This window comes from Rhinatrema bivittatum, chromosome 6 (assembly GCF_901001135.1).
Source record: "Rhinatrema bivittatum chromosome 6, aRhiBiv1.1, whole genome shotgun sequence".
NCBI lineage: Eukaryota > Metazoa > Chordata > Amphibia > Gymnophiona > Rhinatrematidae > Rhinatrema > Rhinatrema bivittatum.
In genome coordinates this window covers 199,065,110-199,088,428 of record NC_042620.1, presented here as the reverse complement: position 1 = coordinate 199,088,428, position 23,319 = coordinate 199,065,110, and the positions used below count along the sequence as shown (strand labels likewise).

The 23,319-nt window shown below is 44.0% G+C and overlaps 1 protein-coding gene across 1 annotated transcript in view; it reads left to right on the top strand.

The window, feature by feature from the left end:
* The window catches only part of TRPM2 (transient receptor potential cation channel subfamily M member 2), a 319,065-nt gene that overhangs the window by 12,591 nt on the left and 283,155 nt on the right, over positions 1-23,319 (top strand). Inside the window, exons 4-5 of the mRNA XM_029607926.1 lie at positions 7,957-8,018; positions 18,506-18,706. Of these exons, the coding sequence (XP_029463786.1) occupies positions 7,957-8,018; positions 18,506-18,706 (263 nt within the window). The remainder of the gene's footprint in view (positions 1-7,956; positions 8,019-18,505; positions 18,707-23,319) is intronic.

Here is a 23,319-nt window from a genome sequence, read left to right as displayed (position 1 = left end):
CATCACAGCTATATGGCACATTCTTTTGTGTTGCGGCCAAACACTGCAACACAAAAGAATGCCGCGAGCAGCTCTTTATTGCGATGGCAGCCCCAAGCTCACTGGACAACCATTGCCTTAAAGGGCTGCTGGCCCCAAACAAAAAAAAAATCACGGCCAAACAGGGAGATTGTGTTGACCCCTGTTTCAACCTGGCACCGCCGGTCGAGGCAGCCCTGACTCCCCCAAAATAGAAAAAAAAGGTTTAATTATCTACATTGTGATGACAGCAGTGGCCCCTTGAAGTCCAAAGCCCCCCACATCCAGGTTCCTCTGAAATGCATTAACCACCACCCCTACCCACGGCCCCCCAGAAGTACTTTAAACCCTATCTCCGGCCCCCCCGAAGTGAATCAATACCACCCACCACCCCTGACCACCCCCCAAAGTACAGCAACACCATCCCCCACCACCACTTCCTCTTCCTGGTCCATCTTTTATTCTGGGTCCCTATGGGTGGGCAAAGTGACACAGGAATTCCATTATTTTCCAAGTGAGCACTTTGGTAGTCATCTAATATAAACCCAAGGACCATATCCTCCAGTTAGGAACATATACTCCCTTCCATATTTTCTCCCCTTAGCCCAAACTAATGAATTGGAGTACTTGCCTATATCTTCATGAAGAGGAAATCTGGATTCCCATTATCCTTTCCTGATAGGTGTTTTATTTTAAAGTCATAGGGTTGGAAAGTCAATGTTAGATCTACTGGAGGAAAGAAAGATGTTGAAGTTTACCAAGATGATCTTCCAACCCAGCAAGTAGTAGCATAAAGACTCTAGTACCTACTTCATTTCCATGGCCTTTTTCTCTATAGTACAGTATTATCTACTGAGGAAACAATTGCTGACTAATATATATTACTGGGTGTTCCTTTCCTTCCTGGTTCTACAATAATATAGCTCCTAATCCCACTTATGAGACATCCATCTGCACCTAAAATCAGGGCTTGCCAGGATAGGTTCATAGCAGATGGAATATTTCAGATTCATAAAAGCTTTTTCTGTCTCATTAGCCTGGTAGATATGATGTGGATTGGTTTTCTTCAATAGCCAGATCAAGGGTTCTGCTCTGGTGGCAAAATCTGGGATAAAATGCCGATAATAACTGAACAGGCCCAGAAAGGATGTGGCCTATTTCTTTGTTAGTAGTCTTAGTTCTTGACAAATGGCATCCGTTTTACTAGTTTGGAGCTTGATTTTCTAGATGTTTCCGAAGTTTACTAGCAATATTTAGTACACTTCTAGGTATCTGCCCATGTATTAGTTCAAATAGGAATAAACCAGTGGAGCCTCTGGGAAATCTCTCTGATAGCAGAAAGGGCATAGAATAACAATTATCCACGTTTTTTCCACCGAGTGACACAAATTATTTCACCATTTGTTTTAGAGTCTTATTAAACAGTTTTATCAAACTATTGGTTTGGGGTTGGTATACTAAGATATGTGAAGTCTTCACTTTCAAAAGAGCATAAACTTTCTTCATTATTCAGGATACAAAAGGAGTGGCTTAATCCATCAGGATCTCCTATGACAACCCCAGTCAGGAAAATATCTCCACAAGGGACTCCGCTATAGTCTGGTTCCTCATATTCCTGAGGGGAATGGCATCTGGATACTGTATAGCATAATCCAATAGCACCAGGATATGATGAAAGCCTCTGGTTCACTGTACCATGAGTCTGATCAGATACATGGCTTTCAAATGGAGTGTCTGTAAAGGGAAGGGGGATTAGGGGCACTCTCTGGACCAGTTTTGGGCCCCTGAACTGGCAGATTGGACAAGACTAATTAAAGTCCTCTATGTGATGGTGATATCCTGGCAAGTAAAACCTAAGACAAATATATTCCTTTTTTATTTTCAACACTCAAATGGCCCCTTAACAAATGAGTGTGCCAAAGTTAATACCTACCTCTGCAAGGGTTGGAGAACCAATAACTACTCATATTCTTCTTATTGCTCCTTGGCTGCTTGGTATAATAACTCATTTTTTTCAACAAAGAAGGGAAGTGGCTGGAGTGGACATAGCCCAATACTCCTTGTCCAGTTCTCAATATTTTTATCTCTGTTCTCTCCCCACGGTGGAGTGGTTAGAATAAAGTCCCAATATTTTATCAGAACGGAAGTCACAATTCTCATACCTTTCCTGAAGTTTTCTGAAATACTTTAGATCTCCTTATGAAGTAACAGCTGTGCACTTTCCTCTCAAATGCCTCTCACTTGAGTCATCAGCATATTCAGTTATTAATACCTTCAGCTCTGTTTCTGCAATGGGCAGAATTCCCGACTATGATGATTCCTTCTGCCTTTAGGTTCCTTCAGAATGAAAGACACCTCGTCCCAAATGAATAGGCAATTCAGTATCTGGTACTAAAGGCACTCAGCCCTTGTTAGCAAATAAAAAAAAAAAAATCAAAGCAGAGACAGGAAGGGTGAAAAAACTTCCTAGTCTCCAAAATGAAGAGATAATTACAAAAGACAGATAATTTAAAGTTGAAACTCCTCTGCATTGGATCACTGTCAGGTCTAAACTCCAGAAGAGTAGTAGCATGCTGCAAGTCTTCCTTACCCTTGATTTAACCCAACATAGGGATATACCAATAGTTCACACAAGGATCTCACAATGGAAGTCTCTCAAAAATGGAATACAAGTGCAAAAAGTAATTAGAAGTAGATCAGGCTTCAGGCTGACCCATAACAGGGACAAAACAGCAGACTTTCTAGAATAATTTAGCAAAAATAATAAATAACAGGTGACAGAAGGCTCCTGCCTTCAGAAAATCCAAACTAAAATCCATGAAGACTGATGGTGCTTGAGGATGATAAACAGGTAGGACATACCATCTGTAGTTCCCACATGGGGGAGCAAAAGTCCAACCCTCTTTATTAATTCTTCACTAGTCCTCCCCAGCAACTTAGTACACTCCTTTCAGTAAGGGAAATCAAAGGTTCTCTATACAATTATAAAATTAATTATTATTTCATAATGAAAGCTTGTTTTAACATCAACATAGATGGAGCATGGAAAAGGCTTTAATAGAAGGCCTGCTGAAATAGATTTGTCTTCAACTGCTTCTTGATCATTTTACTGTATTGTATGCCTGTTTGCATAAGTTTACCAGTAATTGGTTTCATGATATGGGGCCAACTTCTAAGAAGAGTCTTTCTCTGAAATCTGTTAAATGGATGGTTTTATAACAAGGTAGATCTAACAGGCACTGCCCCTCAGACTTTAGGATGATATATTTTTAGTAAAAAATTGACACAAAGAGGAGATTCATTATTTAAAGCATTGCAAATCATAACCAGTATGTTATAATGTATATAGAATTCAACTGGAAGCCAATGTACAGAATTAATGATAGAAGTAATGTAGTCAAACTTTGATGTCCCCATAAAAATCCTTGCTGCCCAGTTCTGAATTATTTGAATTGCTTTAATTGAGTAGGCAGACAAGCCTAAAAACAAAGACTTGCAGTAATCTAAAAAGAGGATTATCAAAGCTTATATTACTGTCCTAAAGTCTGCTGTATCCAGGCAAGGTTTCAGTTGCCTTAGCATATGAAGTTTTCATAATTACTTTTATACTAGAAGCTTCACATGTTTTTTAAAAGATAAGTCTGATTCAATAATCACATCTAAATGTCTAGCTTGCTTGACTATAGGTAATTGATGACCTGTGAAATTAAAAACTTGCAAAAGGCGTATCTGCCTTCCTATTTAAGAAAATAATTTCTGTTTTCTCTAGGTTTAAGACATGCACTGGGTGCTCCTAAAACCCTAGGAAGTGCCCTTAGAAGGGCTAATAATGAGCTTTCTTTTAGGGGAGGCATTTCAAGATAGCCACCTTTAGCTTCTTCTCCTGATGGGCTTCTTACAACTTAAATTATTTTTCCTCTTTAATATTTTTCTTCATCTTGAATCAATGGGGAAGTGAAAAGAGAAGGCTTGCACTTACTCTGAGGTTTCCTTACTGATGGTTACTGGTCCCATCAATAAGTCTGTGGTCGTCATGGAAGGAGAACCAGCTCAGCTTCCAATTGCCAATGAATGTGCTTGGGCATTGTGCCGTGCAAGGGTACAGCAATGCTCTCCTCAGACTTCATCATTCTCTCTTTCTGGACAGCCACCTTCCCCCTGACCAGCCTCCGCTTGGATTTACTGCAGAGGCTGTCTCTGATGCCATTGTGGACATGCGGCCTGGAGGTATTGTAAGAACTACTGCAGGTTGTTCTTCAGATTTTCTTCAGCTAGAGGTCGTGGGAGCTGGTGTTTTAGGGAGTAAAGCTACAGTGCAAATTGGTGTATCTGATATTTCTTATGCTGTGGATCAAGGAAATTCTTTGTTACTACCAGAAATTTCCTTAAAATGGTTGGAAGATTTTACTCTTTCAAGACTTACAACTATTACTTTGGATTCTATCTGGGAGACAATTGCTGGTCTTTTTTCTCAACCGTCCTTTTCTACACCTTTGCAAACTTCACAAAAAGAATTGATAAAGCTCTGTGCGCAGGTTAAAGACCTTCAACCTCAAATGTCTTCTTTGAAAGAAAATGTTGGGTCTATTATGAAAGGACAGTCACCGTTGCAATTTAAAATGGAACAGTTGGAAAATGTGGTCAGATCAAAAAATTTCAGACTAATTAATTTTCCTAGACAGAAAATAGTGTCACAGACTCAAATGCTGAGGAGATATTTTTTTGGAGACATTGAAAATTCATGACAGCATTTTACCACCTATTACTAAAGTTTATTATCTCCCTTCAGCTAAGAAAAACTCTCAAATGGATTCTGTCCGTCAACCTTCTTTTGAAATTTTGAATGTTACTAATATGTTGGAGAGTTCTGATTCTATGGAGATTTCTGCTTCAACTCCATTGGCTACCTTTGTGGTGGACTCTGATCGAGACCTTGTGATGAGAATTTTTTTTCATAATAGAATTACTCCTTTTTTTTAAACTTTTGGGTTAACATATTTCCCGATGTAGTGAAAGCAACCCAGTTTAGAAGAAAGAGATTTCTGCTATTGAGGCCTGGCATGCTGCAACTTGAGGCATTATTTTACTTACATTTTCCTTGCAAATGTGTGATTAAGCTACTTTTTTTGACCCCTAGCAATAACCAACTTTATAGTTCAAAGGCAAACACCAATTTCCCCTTTGACTTCACTTTCTTCGATGACATCTCCCCCATAAATTAGAATAGCTATGGAAATTTGTCTAGCTGACACTAATTTTGGTCACCTATTTACTTTAACACATTTTCTTTACTAGTACTGCATATTCCTCTTATTTGTGAGCTAAAGTGTAACTAATTTTCCTTTATGCACTTTTATGTGCAATATTCTGATTTATACTTTTTTCTTATTTCTGTACAAGATTATATTTCTTGGAATTATTGTAGAAGCAATAAATAAATACATAAAAAAAAACAATGAGCCTTCTGATGATTACTTGTCACTTTTTTGAGTATCCTATTTGTGGAGTGACTAGCATAGGAATCATGTGAGGGATTGGGTGGGGCAACCCCTCTGTCAGCCTTTTGGGGTTGCTCCCTTTCGGTCACTAGGGGAGGCTACTTTCTTCACTTCAGATGCTTTCCTCCACAGCAGGTTTCTAATTTAGCATCTATAAACTGTTCAGTTATCCTGATAGCCATTGCCAGGTTTTCTACTTTCATTGTACCCATATCTGAGGTTGAGGAGGTGGAATCACCAAATCTGTTCAAGTACAATGTCATCAATAATCTTATCATTCAGGCAGCTAGAAGAGTATAGCCATTGGCAGCAGGTGTCTTTCAACTTCTTGGTGAGTATCAAAGGAGATGTCTGAGGGCTAAAGTGAATGCTGTAAAAATGGTTCCAGAACATCTCTTAAGTGAGACCCAGTCTATCTGCCAATATCACTCTATAGTCTTTGGCCTCAATGTCCAACAGAGCTCAGAAGGCTGCTTTTTTATAAGAACCCTTGCGAGAACCATGTTTTTGTTGGCCTGGAGGAAGATTATGGGGGAAGTCTCTTTCTAGGGGGGGGGGGGGAAGACTTGCCCTTTTGCACCCTCATCAAGGACATAGGAATGGTGGTGACTTCCTGCAAGTGTTTCTGGTGTTAAGATAAGTTTTGGGAAGTAGCATTTTGGTTACAAGATCTGGGAGGAGGTTTTTTGCTGCCCCCGTCCTTTCCAACGGTGGAACATCATGAGAACTCACGTTCCTCAGGGGATCCTTTGCCATCAAAGATTTTAGAGAGAGAGAGAAACACTGGAGGATTGCCACTTGCAGTCTTCACCCTGGGGAAGAGGTAAATTAGAAATCTGTGCAGGGACTGTGTTACAATTCTTTTCTTGCCAGTTTGGAGGGGGTTGTTCAACTCAACTCGAATACTCCTGTCCATCTGGGTTACCTCACTTATCAAAGCCCTGGAGGGTAAATGCGCTCCCTGCCCTAGTAGAGAGAGAGAGATCCTTGTACAGATAAAGTCTAAGAACTATAAGTGCCATCTGAGAATTGATGTGATTTGTGTCATTGATTTTTTTTTCAACTATCCCAGACAGTAAAGTTTATTTTTGGACACTTGCACTGAGTTCCTGGTGTTGTTTATGGGCACTCACATCACCAAGGAGAAAGATAAGGTGTACCTCTCCCAAGGAAAGTAATAATGTCCCCCATGTCAGCTAGAATCTTGAAGGAGAATTTTCTTCCCCCCACCAGTAAAAGACCCCAGCCCTGGAGAAAAGAGATTGGAAGAGAGAGATCAGAACTAGGCTTGACCCAAAGGATACAATTTCTTTTATGGCCTCATTGGTGTTAAGTCATCATCCAGAGATGGGTTTACAGTTAGCTCAAGGAGCAGCTTTTTAATTTTCCACGGCGATTTAAGAAATCATCCTCAATGAACATTCGCAGAAAGTTAATGACTTGTTTGAATGAACTGAAGGCCAGAGACCTCGCTTCAGGCATTTAGGGCCTGCTTTTCAAAATAGCCCTTGGCTCAGTGCACGTGATTCAATTTCATGCAATACTTTTATGAACCCTGGAGAGAGGCATTCCAGGGAAAAGTAGTCCCTGGAATGCCTCTCTCCAAAAGTAGTCCCAGCTCTGCACCAGGGAGCTGGTGCAGAGCTAGGACTTGCTTTTGATGCTTTTGTATTTTAAAAAGCATGCGTGTAAATTCACTTGTACATGTTGCCTCCTCGATAGATCAGGCGTCCTTTTTGTGGGTTATTTTGTGCATGTTCCAGGCTACTTACTGGGAATTTTCAAAGTGAACTTATATGCATTATTTTTGCTTTGAAAATTTGGGGTAAAGTCTGCACATAAAAGGCATGCACAGACTTTACCCGGATGTGCACAGTTATAAAATTACCCTTTTTAAAAAGGGAATTAAATGACGGCAACTGCCACATTCAATACAAATTATTGCTACTACAGTATGAGCAAAAATATTCTGAATTTTAATTTTTAAAATTCAAAATAAATGTTGACAGGAATATTTAAAATGAAGTCATGAAACAGGGAATTTCTAAATGATTGAATGCTCAATGTTCTGGAAAATTCAGATTGTATGGAACTTAATTTCATATTTTTTTAAATTTTATTATCTAAAGCTTTGTCAGTGATGATGAGCTGGAGAGGGCTAACAGATTCCTAGAAGCCACTTGTTAAATTATGCTATGAAAACAAAAGTCTCATCCAGTGGAGTAAAGCTATTGAGAAAACGTTGATAAAGAATGTGTAGCATATCACTTTGTCATGGATTACTATTGAGTTTCAACTCTTCCATTAACTGCCATAAAGTGTCCTTTATTATTGAAGATTATTGCTTCAATTTATAATCATACTGTATAACATTTTTAAAAGAAAACAGTAAGAACTACAGAATCTACTTTGAATTTGATCTCTTGGTTTTTCACTTCAGGTGTTGCCATCAAGATCCCAGTTGTATGCGTTGTATTGGAGGGAGGTCCTGGTACTCTTGATGTAAGTTTTTCCTGGGTATACACACAAGAGGTCAGTTTTCCAGTTTTGCACAGATACTGTAATGAAATAATCAATGGAGTATATTATACTGGAAGACAAGGCGATACATTTTCAGTAAGGCAAACTTTTCAGCCTGCAGAAACCTAGCCAGTTTTCAAACACAAGGAAACTGCATGCATTGTGTTTGAATATGGTCCTGATAAATAGTAAAAACTACCCCAGTACTGTCAAATGATGATGTAAAGTTCAGTTTTTTGTAGTTGCCTGCTATGTGCTTGCATTTTTTAAACTTAAATGTATGTGCATAATTTCCAGCTATTTCTTGACTGAAAATGTACTAAAGATTCAGCTAAACTACCCTTGTTACTGTCTAATCTAGGCCTGAAGATTCTAACTGAATCTTTGAAAATTTACTTCAATAGCTTAGCAAAACTACAATCTGTGCAGAATACAGTTCAAATTATAACTTTGTCATAAATGAGATGAATCTGTCCATGAAATCTCTATGCAAGAGATTTAAGAACATACGATTTGCCATACTGGGTCAGACCAAAGGTCCATCAAGCCCAATATCCTGTTTCCAGCAGTGGCCATTCCAGATATTCAGTACCTGGTAGGATCCCAATTTAGAATTGGAATAGTAAATCTAATTTAAGCAAGAAATAAGGAGGACTGGCAGAGCTGTGTGGATGAAGCTTGAACTATGCCTTGCTCTACTTGGTGGTGTTAGTTCCTCATCGTCAGTTTGAAAATACACTTTTGTACATCAGAGACATTACAGGCTCAGCATTAACGGGTTTTACCTAGGCTCCTCTCTCTGCCTTTATAGATTACACGCTAAGTCATTTTTTCTACTATACTATTCATACTTATCAACTACAGGCAGAAAACATAGCTGTGTGTATGTATGTAATATAGGAAGGAAGGGAAAGGATAGAGAAACCAAAGGGGGATTAGCAGCAATAACAGGAGTTAATGTTCACAAAAGGTAAAACACCTATTAGACTGTAACTAAAATTATTAAATTAGCAAAAATAGATAGCTTTCACCTGGAGTACCTCTGACATGCCCTGTGTCTGAATTCATGCCAGGCCTGCTGGGCATTGTTTTTCACCCGTTTAATTTTAATTTACATTATCATCCTGCAGAAAAGAATTTGCAAGCCGATGCATTATCCCACTCCTTTGAGCTCAAAGATTCCCAGGAAGAGCCTCAGCATATTATTGACCAGGCTTGTATTTACCTGTCTGCCACCGTGACCGTGCCTGCGTGCCTCACAGACTCCGTGAAAAGGTGCTACAGTGAGCACATGACTCCCGAGTTACCGGACACCCCGGATTTGCATGGACATTGTACTTTCCTCAACGTTACTATTGGTGGCCAACCATGTCCTTGGATACTCGGGCTTATGTGGATTCCTGCCCCATGTGTGCGCAGCAAAAATCACCCATGGGTCGACACTGGGGGCTGTTACAGCCTTTGTCGGTCCCCAGGGAGCCCTGGACCCACCTGTCCACCGACTTCTTGGTGGACCTTCCTGCATCTATTGGCAATACCATTATCTGGGTGGTTATGGTCAGGTTCTCCAAGATGGCTCACTTTATCCCGCTTCCTAGCTTGCCCTCTGCACTTGAACTGGCACACCTGTTTTTCTTGCACATATTCCATCTCCACGGATTACCTGAACATATCACCTTGGACAGAGGATCTCAATTTGTTGCCTGCTATTGGCATTTATGAATTGCTCTCTCAAGTTGTTTCTGCGTTCGTATTCCGAATGACCAAAAGGATAACTGGGCTCAACTGCTCCCGTGGCAGACCTTTCTCATAACTCACATGTCTCTACAGCCATAGGAGCCTCCCCTTTCTCCGTAGTATATGAGAGATAACCACGGCCACCTCTACCGATACCCCTCACAGTCCCTTCTCCAGCAGCCCAAGCGACTGCAGATGTCCTTCATGCTCTGTGGACCCGCACGAAACAAAGACTGCAACAAGCGGCTGCATGTGCCAAGAAATCTTCAGATGCTCTTCGAAGACCAGCCCCAGAGTTCCAGCCTGGCTACAGGGATGGCTAAGTACGCACCATATTCGTCTTCAGCTTCCTTCACAGCATTTCGCCCCCAGATATATTGGTCCATTTCCAGTCACTCGACGCATCGGACTAGTGACTTATCAGCTCCGTCTTCCACCCATGCTGAGAGTACACAATTCTTTCCATGTGTCCCTACTCAAACCATTGGTGCTTTCCTGACCTTCTTGCAGAATTCCAGAGCCTTCACACCTTGTCTCTGAAACTGACACCCTTTATCAGATGCAATATATCCTGGACATCCGAATGAGAGGCCGCCATTGGAAGTATCTCCTCTCCTGGGAGGGATACGGCCCCAAAGAAAATCCTGGGAACCCGCTACCAATATCCTTGATAAAGGTCTCATCCAGCAATTCCATACAATCCATCCGGGTAAGCCCAGACCTCCAGAAGAAGGGAGTAATGGGGGGTACTGTTGCACTCCCCGGCTGTGGCAGGCCCGCTGCCGGGCTCACTCACCCCTGATGCCAGGTCCCCGGAGCTAGCCTGACCTCCTTGGTGGTGGTGGGCAGTTGTCTCTGCGCCTTTGCTCCCTCCGTGTTCCTGGGACCCTCCTGTGCTGCCGCGAGTTCCTCCAGGGCCAACCAGGCCTCCCCGCATGCAGTGCGGGCAGATGCCGCTACTTCCTCCTCCTGTTGACCTTAGCGTGCCTCTCTGGGATTTAAAGGGGCCACGGTGGAAAAGCCTCCCGTGGCCCTAGGTGATGATGTCAACCAGTTCTACTATTTAAGGCAGGCTCAGACGCTCAGAGTTTGCCTTGGAAACAGGTCTCCATGCTTCTCTGTCATGTGCTTTGTTGCTGTTCCAGTTCCTATTCCAGTACCTGTTCCAGTTCCAGTTCCTAATCCAGTACAAATTCAAGCTCCAGTTCCTGCTCCAGCTCCTGTTCCTGTTCTACCTTCGGAAGGACTTCCTTGGCTTGACCCGGACCTGAACCTGCCCTCGACCCTTTGCTTGGACCTGACCTTGCCTTTAGCCACCTGCCTTCAACTACTTAGCCGAATCAGACCCGGTCTCCAGCCACCAGCCTTGACCCTCTGTCTGGACTCGACTTCGACTCTCGCCTCGCCCTACTGGAACACTCCATCTTCGCTGCCTCCTGGCACTCTGCCTCTGGACACCTCCATCAGGATCAACCATGCGGAGGCCCACCTAAGTCCAACTGGCCCCAGTACCAATGGGCTCAACCTACGGGGAACGAGGGCTGGTATTGGCGAAGCTCCAGTCGGCCTCCACTTCCTGCTTGGCCTTGCCTGCAAATGGTGGGGACCCATGGGGGTTTCCCCCACGGGTGGTGCAAACACCACCTCGGGCCAGGGTTCTACCTCCACAATACATTCTAGAGAAGTAAAATTCCTATTTGAAATAAATAATTGCTTCATGGAGCAGCTGGTACAAGAACCAACAAGAGGGGTGTTGCACCCGTCGCTCGCAGGCGGCTGAGACCTATGCTGGTCACCTTCTTTCTCTACACAGCTCCAAGTCTGGGCAGAATGGCAGTCTCCACTCCTGGCAGCCATCTTTCATCCAGGGTTACTTAGGCACACGCTCATGCGCGCCTGCCATCCTTTTAACTACGTCATGGCGGGAACCTCGGGGGCGTCCCCACCGCATGATGCCACCCGCTCACGATACTTAAACCCAGCTGACCATCTGAGCTACGAGTTAGCAAGGAATCTCGTCCTGCTAGTTCCGCTACCTTGGGACTTCCTCACTGACTACTGGGTGACCTAGGTATCCGCTCCTCGGGGGCCTTGCTGCACTCAGGGCTATCCGCTCCTCAGAGAGCCATCTCTCTCTCTTCTCATTTCAGTGAGTTCCTGCTTTGTTCTCTTCTACTCCTGCTGATCCTGCTCCAGCCTTCCTCGGGGCTTTGACACCTCTGCCTCTTCCTTCCCGGTGTGAGTACTCTACCTTTGTGGCACGGATTCTCAGGTTACCCCACTTGCGGACCACTACCAGATCCATCGTGTCTTGTGCATTCTACCAGTGGTTTCCGGTTGAGGTCCCAAGACACAGCAGGAGGCCTTAGGATAGGCTTCAATTGAAGCAGGCCCCACATGAAGCATACAACTATAGGTTGAACAGAGATGGGCATACCATCTACACCTTGGTGGTATGTGCCAATTGCACTGAGATAAACTCTAACAGAGTTGATTTTTAACCTAGCCTCTGACAGATGTAGGAGGTAGTCAAGCAGTTTTTGTGTGGGGCAGGAGAACGGATCTAGGGCTCACACTACACAAAAAACCTCCTCCACTTCAGTTCATAGGACTTTCTAGTGGAAGGCTTTTTGTAAGCCACCAGAATCCGAGACACATTGTCAGAGAGACAAAGGGGTTGCAGAATTAACCTCTCAACATCCAAGCCATGAGCAACAGGGCCTGGAGGTTGGAATGCCGCAGCCTGCCCTGATCTTGCGTGATGAGATCTGGGGAAGTCCCCAGACTGATTGGTTTCCAGATGGACAACTCCTGAAGGACTGGAAACCAGATCTGTCTCGGCCAATGAGGAACTTTGAGGATCATAGTCCCTTTGTCCTTTCGAAGCTTCAAGAGAATCTTTGTCATCAGAGGAATCAGAGGATACGCATACAGAAGAACCTTTCCCCAATAGCAGGCAAAGGAATCTGAAGCTGGATTGCTGTCTGATCTGTATAGAGAACATAACTGAGCTACATTCCTGTTGCAGGAGGCCATGAACAAGTCCACTTCTGGGGCTCCTCAGAGGTGGAAAATCCAGTTTGCTACTCACTGGTCCAAAGACCACTCATGGGGTCTGAAGGCACAACTGATTCTGACCGCTACCATGTTCTCCATTCTGGCCAGATACATGGCCTGTGTACCATCCCATGGGACAGGCCCCAGGTCCATATCTGTACCGCTTCTTGACACAGGAGGTACAATCCTGTGTCTCCCTGCTTGTTGACATACCACATTGCAACTTGGTTATCTGTTTGGATCAGGACAATTTTGTTGGACAGCTAATTTCTGAAAGCCCATAGTGTATACCTGATCACCTGGAACTCCAGGAAGTTGATTTGACACTGTGCTTCGTTGACGGACCATAGGTCCTGGGTGCGGAGCCCCTCTACAATAGCTCCCCACCCCAAGATGGATGCATCCATGGTTAGGACAATTTGGGTTGGGGGATTTTGGAAGGATATTTCCAGCTTCAAATTTGACAGAAACCACCACTAGGACAAAGAGTCCCAGAGACACAGAGTGACTCGGATGTGAGCCTGGATGCTCTGCATGGCCCGACACCACTACGACCTCAGGTCCATTGGGCTCTGGGCATGTGTAAGCATGCCAAGGGAGTAACATGGACGTTGTGGCCATATGGCCCAACAGCCTCAACATGTGCCAAACTGACACTTGCTGGCTGTGTTGAATCACCTCTGCTATGTATGCTAAGGTGACTGCCCTGGATTGTGGTAGGAATGCCTTTGCCTGAGCCATGTCTAGCAGGGCTCCTATAAAGTCCAATTGATGTGATGGGTTGAGATGTGAGTCCAGGTAGTTGATGACAAACCCTAGTGACTCCAGCACCTGGATGGTCAAGTGCATGGACTGAGCAGTCCCTGTTTGAGTTGTGCTCTTGACCAGCCAATCATCCAGATATGGGAAAACATGCACTCCCAGTCTGCGGAGGTGTGCCCTCACCACAGCCAGACATTTTGTAAAGACTCGTAGTGCAAATGCGAGCCCGATCGGCAACACTCTGTACTGGAAGTGCTGTTTTCCCACTACAAATCTGAGATACTTCCTGTGACTGGGGAAGATCTCGATGTGGGTGTATGCATCCTTTAAATCAAGGGACCACATCCAGTCCCCTTTTTGTAAAAGGGGAATCAGGGTGCCTACGGAAAACATCTTGAACTTTTCTTTTTTTAGAATCTTGTTCAAAACCCTGAGGTCTAGGATGAGATGAAGTCCCCCTGTTACCTTTGGAATCAGGAAGTACCAGGAGTAGAATCCCTACCCTCTTTGCCCTGGTGGAAAAGGCTCTGACTGCTCTGGCCATTAAAAGGTGGAGAGCTCCCTTAGAAGCATGTCCTGATGTGCTTTCAGCCCCTCAAAAGGGCATGGAGAACAATTTGGTGGGACACTCAATAAATTCAGTTGGTACCCTTGATGGATGATGGACAGAACCCACTGGTCTGAGGTTATACTGGGCCAATGGTTCATGAAGAACCTCAGCCTGCCTCCGACTGGGGGGGGGGGGTTTCCAGCATTGCTTGTACAGGTGGCTGGCTCATGCTCCTTACAGTCCAGTCAAAATCCCATCCCTGGGTTTGGCTGGGGAGCCGGCTGGGGTTTGGGAGCTCTCTGTTGCCTGGAATGGTCATGGGAGTTCACTCTCTGTGAACGGGAGTGAGGGGTTGGAGGATAGTATTTCCACTGGTGATAGAAAGACTTCCTCTGACCCTGCCTTGCAAACCTCCTGGTTGAGGAGTGTGGGCCTGGAGTGGTGGCGGAGAGTTTCTGGAGGGTCTCATGGTGATCCCATAATTGGGCCACCACATCCCTCATTTTATTTCCAAAGAGATTCTCTCCTGTGCATGGCAAGTCCGCAAGTCTTTCCTGTATCTCCAGATAGAGATCTGAGACCCACAGTCATGCCATTTTGTGAGCATCGATTCCCACCGCAGACATCCTCGCCACTGATTCAAAAACATTGTAGGTTAAATGAACCTCATCTTTTCCTTGCTCCAAGCCCTGATGCACTAGCAATAGTAAAGGGTCTTTCTGCAGCTGAGGCAGCCACTCTGCCAGCTCTTGCACCTGCTTCCAGAGGTTGTGAGAGAGTTGGCTCATGTAAAGCTGGTAAGAGGCAATGCTACCTATGACCATGGGCCCCCTGGAATACTTTTCTCCCAAGAGCGTCCAATGTTCTGTGATTCTTCCCTGGGGGTGCCGAGGCGTGGGTCCAAGAGCTCTTGGCCTTCTTGAGATCAGATTTGAACATTACTGACTGGTGTGTTAGCTGACACTTTTCGAATCCAGTAGCCTGTTGGACAAGGTAAACCCATCTGCCTTCCTGTTGATAGAAAGCACTGTGAGGGGGTATTATCAGATCCTCAACAGCAGCTCCTTAAAGATATCGTGCCCTGGGACTGCCACAATCTCTTCAGGAGCCTCCACGAACTGCAGGATTTCTAGCATCTTATGCCTGGCATCCTCCTTCATCAACTGAAAAGGGATGGCTTCAGCCATCATCTGCATAAAACTTGTGAAGGTCAGGTCCTCAGGACGAGACGTACTCCACTCTTCTGGAGGAGATGTATCCGAGGGGAAACCCTCCAAGTCCTTGGAGGAGGATTCTGCAGTGTTGTCCCCCCAGGAGACATACGGGGCTTCATCTTCACTGTAAGCCACAGGGGATGGAGCCCTAGGTGCTTGGTCTTTGCCCAGAGGTTGGGCACCAGTGGCACAGATGCCAGCCTGGGCAAAGCTGGATGGGGGCAGCAGGCCTCGGTGTCCCCACCAGCCTTGATGGAGCTTCCTCCTTGGAGGAACCAGTGATGAGCACCGTATCAGTCGGGGGAAGTATCGGTGCCCTGCTGGGCATTGATGGTGTCCCAGGACCTGGTGCCAACTGGGTCAGTAATACACCGATAAGCATGTTGAGCTGTTCCAGCAGGGCAAGTGCCGGCATCGACATCTTCAGTGCCACTGATTGGATGTCATGTAACACCCGCTCCACTGCCACCTGGACCCTCTGCTCTAGCTCCTCTTTGAAAGTTGCTGACGCCAAAACTGGCTGGTATGCAGGAGGCCAGATATTCCTCAGATCCCTGAGCTGGATCGGCGACTGGCACCAGGACTGGAGGTGATCATCGCAGACCCTCGGCATCGATGGAAGAAGGGCGCTCCTCACCATGGGGTGACTTCGGGGGCATCATGGCTTTAGCCGGTGCCTTCCTGAGTCCAACAGCATGCAATGAAGGGGACTGGTGCTCGGCCTGGTTTTTCCCTGGTGCTGAGGTCAATGACGATGAACCCGATGTCCTCGACCTGGAAGACAGTGAAAAAGGATGGTCCCGGCATCTCTATCCGCCAATAGCATCGACAGAACCGATGGTCCCACTGATGTCAATGGCTCAGTGTCCATTGGTACGGCTCCCAGGTCCTTCAGTGCTGATGCTGATGGCTTGGAATTCCTTGACCCAAAGAGCTTCTCCATATTGTCGAATCGAGCGCGACGTCCTTTGGGGGTCATCTGGGTGCAGAGGCGACAACCTCAGATGTCATGAGATGCCCCCAGGTAAAGGACACACTCCTCATGGGGGTCTGTGATGGACATGGTCCTGAGGCAATGGGGCACCGATGAAAACTTGATGAGACCATGATCGATGGTGAAAAGAAGGGGGTAAAGCGAGAGACAATGGCAGAAAGCAGCCGATGCTGGCGGGCACCAAGGCACCGCTACTACGGGGAAGGATGGAAGTGAAAAGAAACTTACAGAACCATCCAAAAATCCTAATCGAGGAGACCAAGGGGAACCGAAGAGGGACCCGGCATCGATGAAATACGCGTGAACACTGAAAATTTCAGCAAAAAGAGTTTTCCAAGGCAATTTCAAATAGAAAAGCCAGAGAGCTCAACTTCACCGCGATGCGAACAACTCCGCGGATAAAAAGAGACTGAAGAGTGACCCCCATGTGGATGCATGGGTTTGGGCATGCTAGGCATGATCAGTGTGCACAGTGAAAGTTCCAGAAACTTTGACATAAGTTTTCCATGCTAGGCTCCATCCAATGATGTCACCCATGCTTGTCCTAGGAGAATAATTGTAATCTGATTGCGTACCATAAGAAAAAGGTGATTCCTTCTTTATTCAGATGTTCACGTCAACACAATTGACCAACATAGAGGGGCTGATGCAATAAGTCGCGTGTTGAAATGGGTGCTCATATTGGGGTAGATTTTAAAAAGGTGCGTGCGGGCGTACATGTGCGCGCACTACCTGGCGCGAGCACATGTATACCTGATTTTATAACTTGTGCGTGCAGGCGCAAGTTAGGTTGGGGCGCGCAAGGGGGTGCACAATTGGGCACCTTGTGCGCAACAAGCCGCGCTGCCTTCCCCCGTTCCCTTCCCCCTAACCTGACCTTCCCACCCCTTCTCCTAACCTTTCCTCCCCCTAGCCCTCCTCTAACCCCCCCCAAAATTTGTATTTTACCTTTTGTGCGCGCTAGCAGCCTGCCAGCAGCCTGCCAGCCTGCGATCTTTCGACACAGCATCAATGTCCGCTGTGTGGGTAGCCTCTGGCCCTGCCCCGTCCCATCCCTGGACCACCCCTTTAGTAAAGCCCCGGGACTTACACGTGTCCCGGAGCTTTACGCTCGTTGCCGGGCCTTTTTAAAATAGGCCTGGTGCTCGTAACCCTTTTAAAATCCGGCCCATTGAGTTCAAATTTTCCTAATGCGCACACAGCCACATCCCCTAGGCGCCTGATGCAATATTTAAATGAGGGGCTGTGTAAAAAAGGACGTGCCAGGGGAGAATTGTACATTCCTAGATCTCAAATGCATCGGGCATTTTTATTCCGCTTCTTCTGGCCGATTTTGCTGAGGGTGCTAAAGATGCCCATAGTTAAGTGCTCCTTGCTGTGGACATCTAAATTGTGCATCCAGATTTTTTTTTTTTTAAATCAACCCAATATACATTTATTTTTCAGCACCGCAAGCAGTAAATTCAAGTGTCACAATGATATTAAATAGAAGGAACCACAGAGGACTGTATTTTTAAATTTCTCATGTGCCCTTGATTCGCGGATTGACTTTAAACCACCTCCCGGGCTGGAGTTAAATTTGCCGTGTTAAAAAGTGTGTGTTGGGGGCCCAGTATTTACTGCATCGGGGGCGGGGGGAGGGGGTGGTAAAAGCTAATAGCCTCATCTACATGGAATTTACATATGATGGGCGCTATTGGATACGCATTTGTTTGGGCGCATTTTTGGACGCAGTAATCTCATTATTGCATTGGGTGCTAATGTGGCGCGTCCAAAACATGCGTCCAATCTTTTATAAACCTGTGCGCTAGGTTGGGATTACTTTATTGCATCGACCCCAGAATGAGATTAGAGGACCACAAAGTACTAGCATATTCCAAAGTGGATATAATATAATTTAATTAGTCTTGCCTGTGACAGCATGCCAAAAATCATCATGTAGCGCTAATGATTAAGTGACACACAGTTTTACTGCAAATGTGTATCCTCAGAGGCTTTATTATGCATTTCAAAAGAGTGTTCCCATTGTGCAGTTCATTCAAAGATCGCAAACAGTTTCATGTGTTCGGGAGGTCTATAGCTAGAGAAGTCTTAGCCAGGAATAGTGCCTGTTTAAATGGATCCTCATGTCATTCCTCCTCCTATTGTGTTGCAGGCAATTTATAATGCTGTGATCAGTGGCACTCCTTGTGTGATAGTGGAGGGATCCGGACGGGTGGCAGACATCATTGCCCAGGTGGCCCATCTACCAGTCTCGAAAATCACCATCTCCTTGATCCAGGAAAAACTGTGCACTCTTTTTCCAGATAACTTTGACAGCTTCACAGAGAACCAGATTGTTGAATGGACAAAGAAGGTGGGTCAGTTCAAGCAGGGGCAGTGGAATGGCTTTTTGGTTGGGGGGGGCCATCAACTCTGTCCCCAACTTCACCCCCAAGTCCCACTGCCAATTTATTCCTTTACATTTACAGTTAATGTTATTCTTTTTTACATATCTTCTTTGTGTAAATCAGAGTATAATTATACATTTCCAAGAATTTCTAGATGAAAATCAATTACTCTTCCCATCCCAATACGGATTCTGCAAGAACCATAGTACTGAAACCCTTCTCCTGTCACTCTCAGAATCAATACTAAAAACCCTAGACACTGGACACTCTTACATACTTGCGCTGCTTGACATTTCCTCTGCATTTGACACTGTCAACCACAATACCCTCATTACCCGCCTCTCACAAATTGGCATTTCTGGCACTGCTCTATGTTTGCTCCAATCTTATCTGAATGACAGGAAATACAGTGTAAAAATTGGCCGCCATGAATCCAAACCTAGAAAACTGCTACAAGGTGTACCCCAAGGATCCTCTCTCTCTTTAACACTTTTCAATATATACCTCACTCCCCTCTGTCGACTTTTGATGAAGCTGGGTCTCCCATACTTCATCTACGCAGATGATGTCCAGATCCTTATCCCCATCAATGACTCCCTACCCAACGCTCTGAAAATCTGGGATTCTGCACTTGCAGAAATAAAGAAACTACTCACGGAAAACTTCTTGGCAATAAATACTAGCAAAACAGAGCTCCTCATCATCACTCCACAAAACAACATCTCTTTTAACCCTACTCTACATTCACTATCTGACCCTCTCAATTTACAGCAAGTCCACAGCCTCAGCGTTATCATTGACGATCATTTCTCCTTAAAAAGATTAATCGCTTCCACCATTAAAAATGGATTCTTTAAGCTCCATACACTAAAAAGAAATAAACCCCTCCTACACCCACACGATTTCCGGACAGTTCTACCATCCACAATCTTGTCAAAACTGGACTACTGCAATTCTATCCTACTAGGACTCCCTAAAAAATCACTACAACCGCTACAGATGCTACAAAATGCAGCTGCCCGCATACTCACCAATACACACTGCCACGAACACATTATGTCAGCTCTCTCTAATTCCTTCACTGGCTTCCTGTAGCATCTAGGATTTTATTCAAAGTCCTTACCCTTATACACAAGTCCATCTATAACCAAGATATGCAAAGGTTCTCTGATCATTTTACATTCCACACATCAAATAGACCAACAAGAAAAATGCACCAAGCCAAACTCCTTACTCTAACACTCAAGCATATCAAACATGTTTCGACGAGAGAACGCTCATTCACGATTGCTGGAACCAACATCTGGAATAAAATGCCTACAGACCTGCGCCAGGAGCCCTGCCATAGGAAATTTAAACAGAACCTTAAAACCTGGCTGTTCAAACAAGCTTACACTCAATGAACATCTCCTCTACAGAAATGCTGAACATATATTACACATACAATACTTTTTCATTCTCTAAATACATATCATTCAATAACTCCACCTCCATTCATTTTTCTAAATGCTTGCTCTACATTTACTCCTTGTAAAGACTGTTTCTGATCCATGGATCTATACTAAACTAGTGATTTGCTTGTTTCCAAGTTATATATAATTTTACATTGATATCACTGGGCAACAATGAAAGTGTTACTGACCTAAAAAGGTCCTACTCTGTAGTATCTTGATGTGCTGAACACGAATATGACCATGAAAAGTTTTTATTCGCTCTCGTTTTGAAGATATTTAATATAGTTCGCTTTCTATGTTTAGTCATGTAAATTTATCCAGTAGGACTGTAAATAAGCCTAGAATGATGTAATATTGCATCATATTGCATAATACCATCATGCACACATCATCCAGAGTTTATTACATCATAAGAACATAAGAACATAAGAAAATGCCATACTGGGTCAGACCAAAGGTCCATCAAGCCCAGCATCCTGTTTCCAACAGTGGCCAATCCAGGCCATAAGAACCTGGCAAGTACCCAAAAACTAAGTCTATTCCATGTAACCATTGCTAATGGCAGTGGCTATTCTCTAAGTGAACTTAATAGCAGGTAATGGACTTCTCCTCCAAGAACTTATCCAATCCTTTTTTAAACACAGCTATACTAACTGCAACGAACCACATTCTCTGGCAACAAATTCCAGAGTTTAATTGTGCGTTGAGTAAAAAAAGAACTTTCTCCGATTAGTTTTAAATGTGCCCCATGCTAACTTCATGGAGTGCCCCCTAGTCTTTCTACTATCCGAAAGAGTAAATAACCGATTCACATCTACCCGTTCTAGACCTCTCATGATTTTAAACACCTCTATCATATCCCCCTCAGTCGTCTCTTCTCCAAGCTGAAAAGTCCTAACCTCTTTAGTCTTTCCTCATAGGGGAGTTGTTCCATTCCCCTTATCATTTTGGTAGCCCTTCTCTGTACCTTCTCCATCGCAATTATATCTTTTTTGAGATGCGGCGACCAGAATTGTACACAGTATTCAAGGTGCGGTCTCACCATGGAGCGATACAGAGGCATTATGACATTTTCCGTTTTATTCATCATTCCTTTTCTAATAATTCCCAACATTCTGTTTGCTTTTTGACTGCCGCAGCACACTGCACCGACGATTTCAATGTGTTATCCACTATGACACCTAGATCTCTTTCTTGGGTTGTAGCACCTAATATGGAACCCAACATTGTGTAATTATAGCATGGGTTATTTTTCCCTATATGCATCACCTTGCACTTATCCACATTAAATTTCATCTGCCATTTGGATGCCCAATTTTCCAGTCTCACAAGGTCTTCCTGCAATTTATCACAATCTGCTTGTGATTTAACTACTCTGAACAATTTTGTGTCATCTGCAAATTTGATTATCTCACTCGTCGTATTTTCTGATGCAATGCAGTTCTACTGCCATGCTGCTGCTGAGTAAGCTGACGTCAGCAGTGTACTATATGAAGCCCAGTCAGAAAGGGTGAGCATTTGAAATATTCATGCTGGCTGACTACTGCTGGACACTCCACAGAGATGCTCCCGAACAGGTGTACAAGAGTCAAGCAAAGAAATCTAAGACATAGCCTATGCCTTCATTTTCAAACGGTATTAACCGTAGGTCTCCTACTATTGGCATACAATTCAAGATGTAATTATATTATTGCATATTACAAAAATACTAGAGCCAATTTTGCATTTTCACAGTCACATTCATGTTTAGCACATGGAAATTTACAAGAATTGACTAATTTCATTTCAGTAACATGACTTTTGTGAAAATTTGTTGCCCAGTGTTCATCTTTAGGCATGTCTCAATTGCATGATACGATTATCCTGTTTATTGGTTTTAATTGATATACGTTATGTTTCATTCTAATTTCATTTGATTGTAAAGCTTGTTGCTGAATTATTGTTCTTTGTAAACCGAAGTGATGTTTTTTAATGTGCCGCGTTATATAAAAAAAAATTGCTAAATAAATTTCCAGACCAACCATTAAAAAGCTTGATGCTAGACAACCAACATAATGGTAAAGGAAAAATTGACAAAAACAGCATCACTAATAGAAATGTAAGTATTAAGTAACTATTCTGTACTATGTAGGAAACAGAGAATATCATCAAGTACTAAGAGATCTAATTGGAGATTTAAAAATACGGCCTAAAGATACAGAAATAGTCTTAATTTTGGGGGCACCATTCCCCTGATAAGAAATAATTTCCAAGTTCACCTTGACATGCTGCTTCTATATTATATATTGAACCTAACAAGCTTCATTAAGAAGCTGGGTGGCACAATGCAAGTATTAAGAAGATCTCTAGCAGTAAATTTAAGAGACTGAAATCATATCCAATACATCCTGGCTTGAAACTGAGGCTCATTCTTGCTATGGTATATGCAAGGCAAATATAAAACAAGCCCTGCACCTCATGCTTTGTGTTTATATATGCCTTGCATTCACAGACCTCCCCCCCCCCCCCCCCAACCACCACAATGGGTGCAGAGCAGAACTAGGTCATTTTCCCATACAGCTCACTATTCAAAAAGGAAATTAATATTCTGGTGTCATTTCAGCAACAAAATCTCCCTCCACTAGCAGATACATTGTGAAAGGAACAAAATCTTGCAAAAAATCTCTCATTATGTAGCAGATTTGCCATACCATAGTAGTAGTAGCTCCCAGGACTCAACAACAATAGTACCTAGAAAAAGGCAATATTGCAAATATTTCACTGGGTTGTAGAACATTAATACACCTCCTACTAGGAAAACATGGCAGACAAGACTCTTCATAACCCTATATGCTAGCAAACCATGATGTACAGTAGCTACTTTGCCTCTCATTCCCGACCCTCTGCCCAGCTCTTTCTTTCTGCCCTCCAGAGCCAGAGTTCAGCTTCCCTCTCTTTCTCCTCCCCTGCCTCCATCTCTTCCTTGTCCCCATCAGAGGACCAGAGATGGGGAGAGAATGAAAGGACTAAGAGAGGAGAGAGGGAGGGAGAGAGGATTAAAGATAGGGGGAGGACAGGGAGAAGAGAGAAGAGATGGCCAGGGATGGGGAAAGGAGAGAAAGAGAGAGAAGGCAGATGGTTGCTAG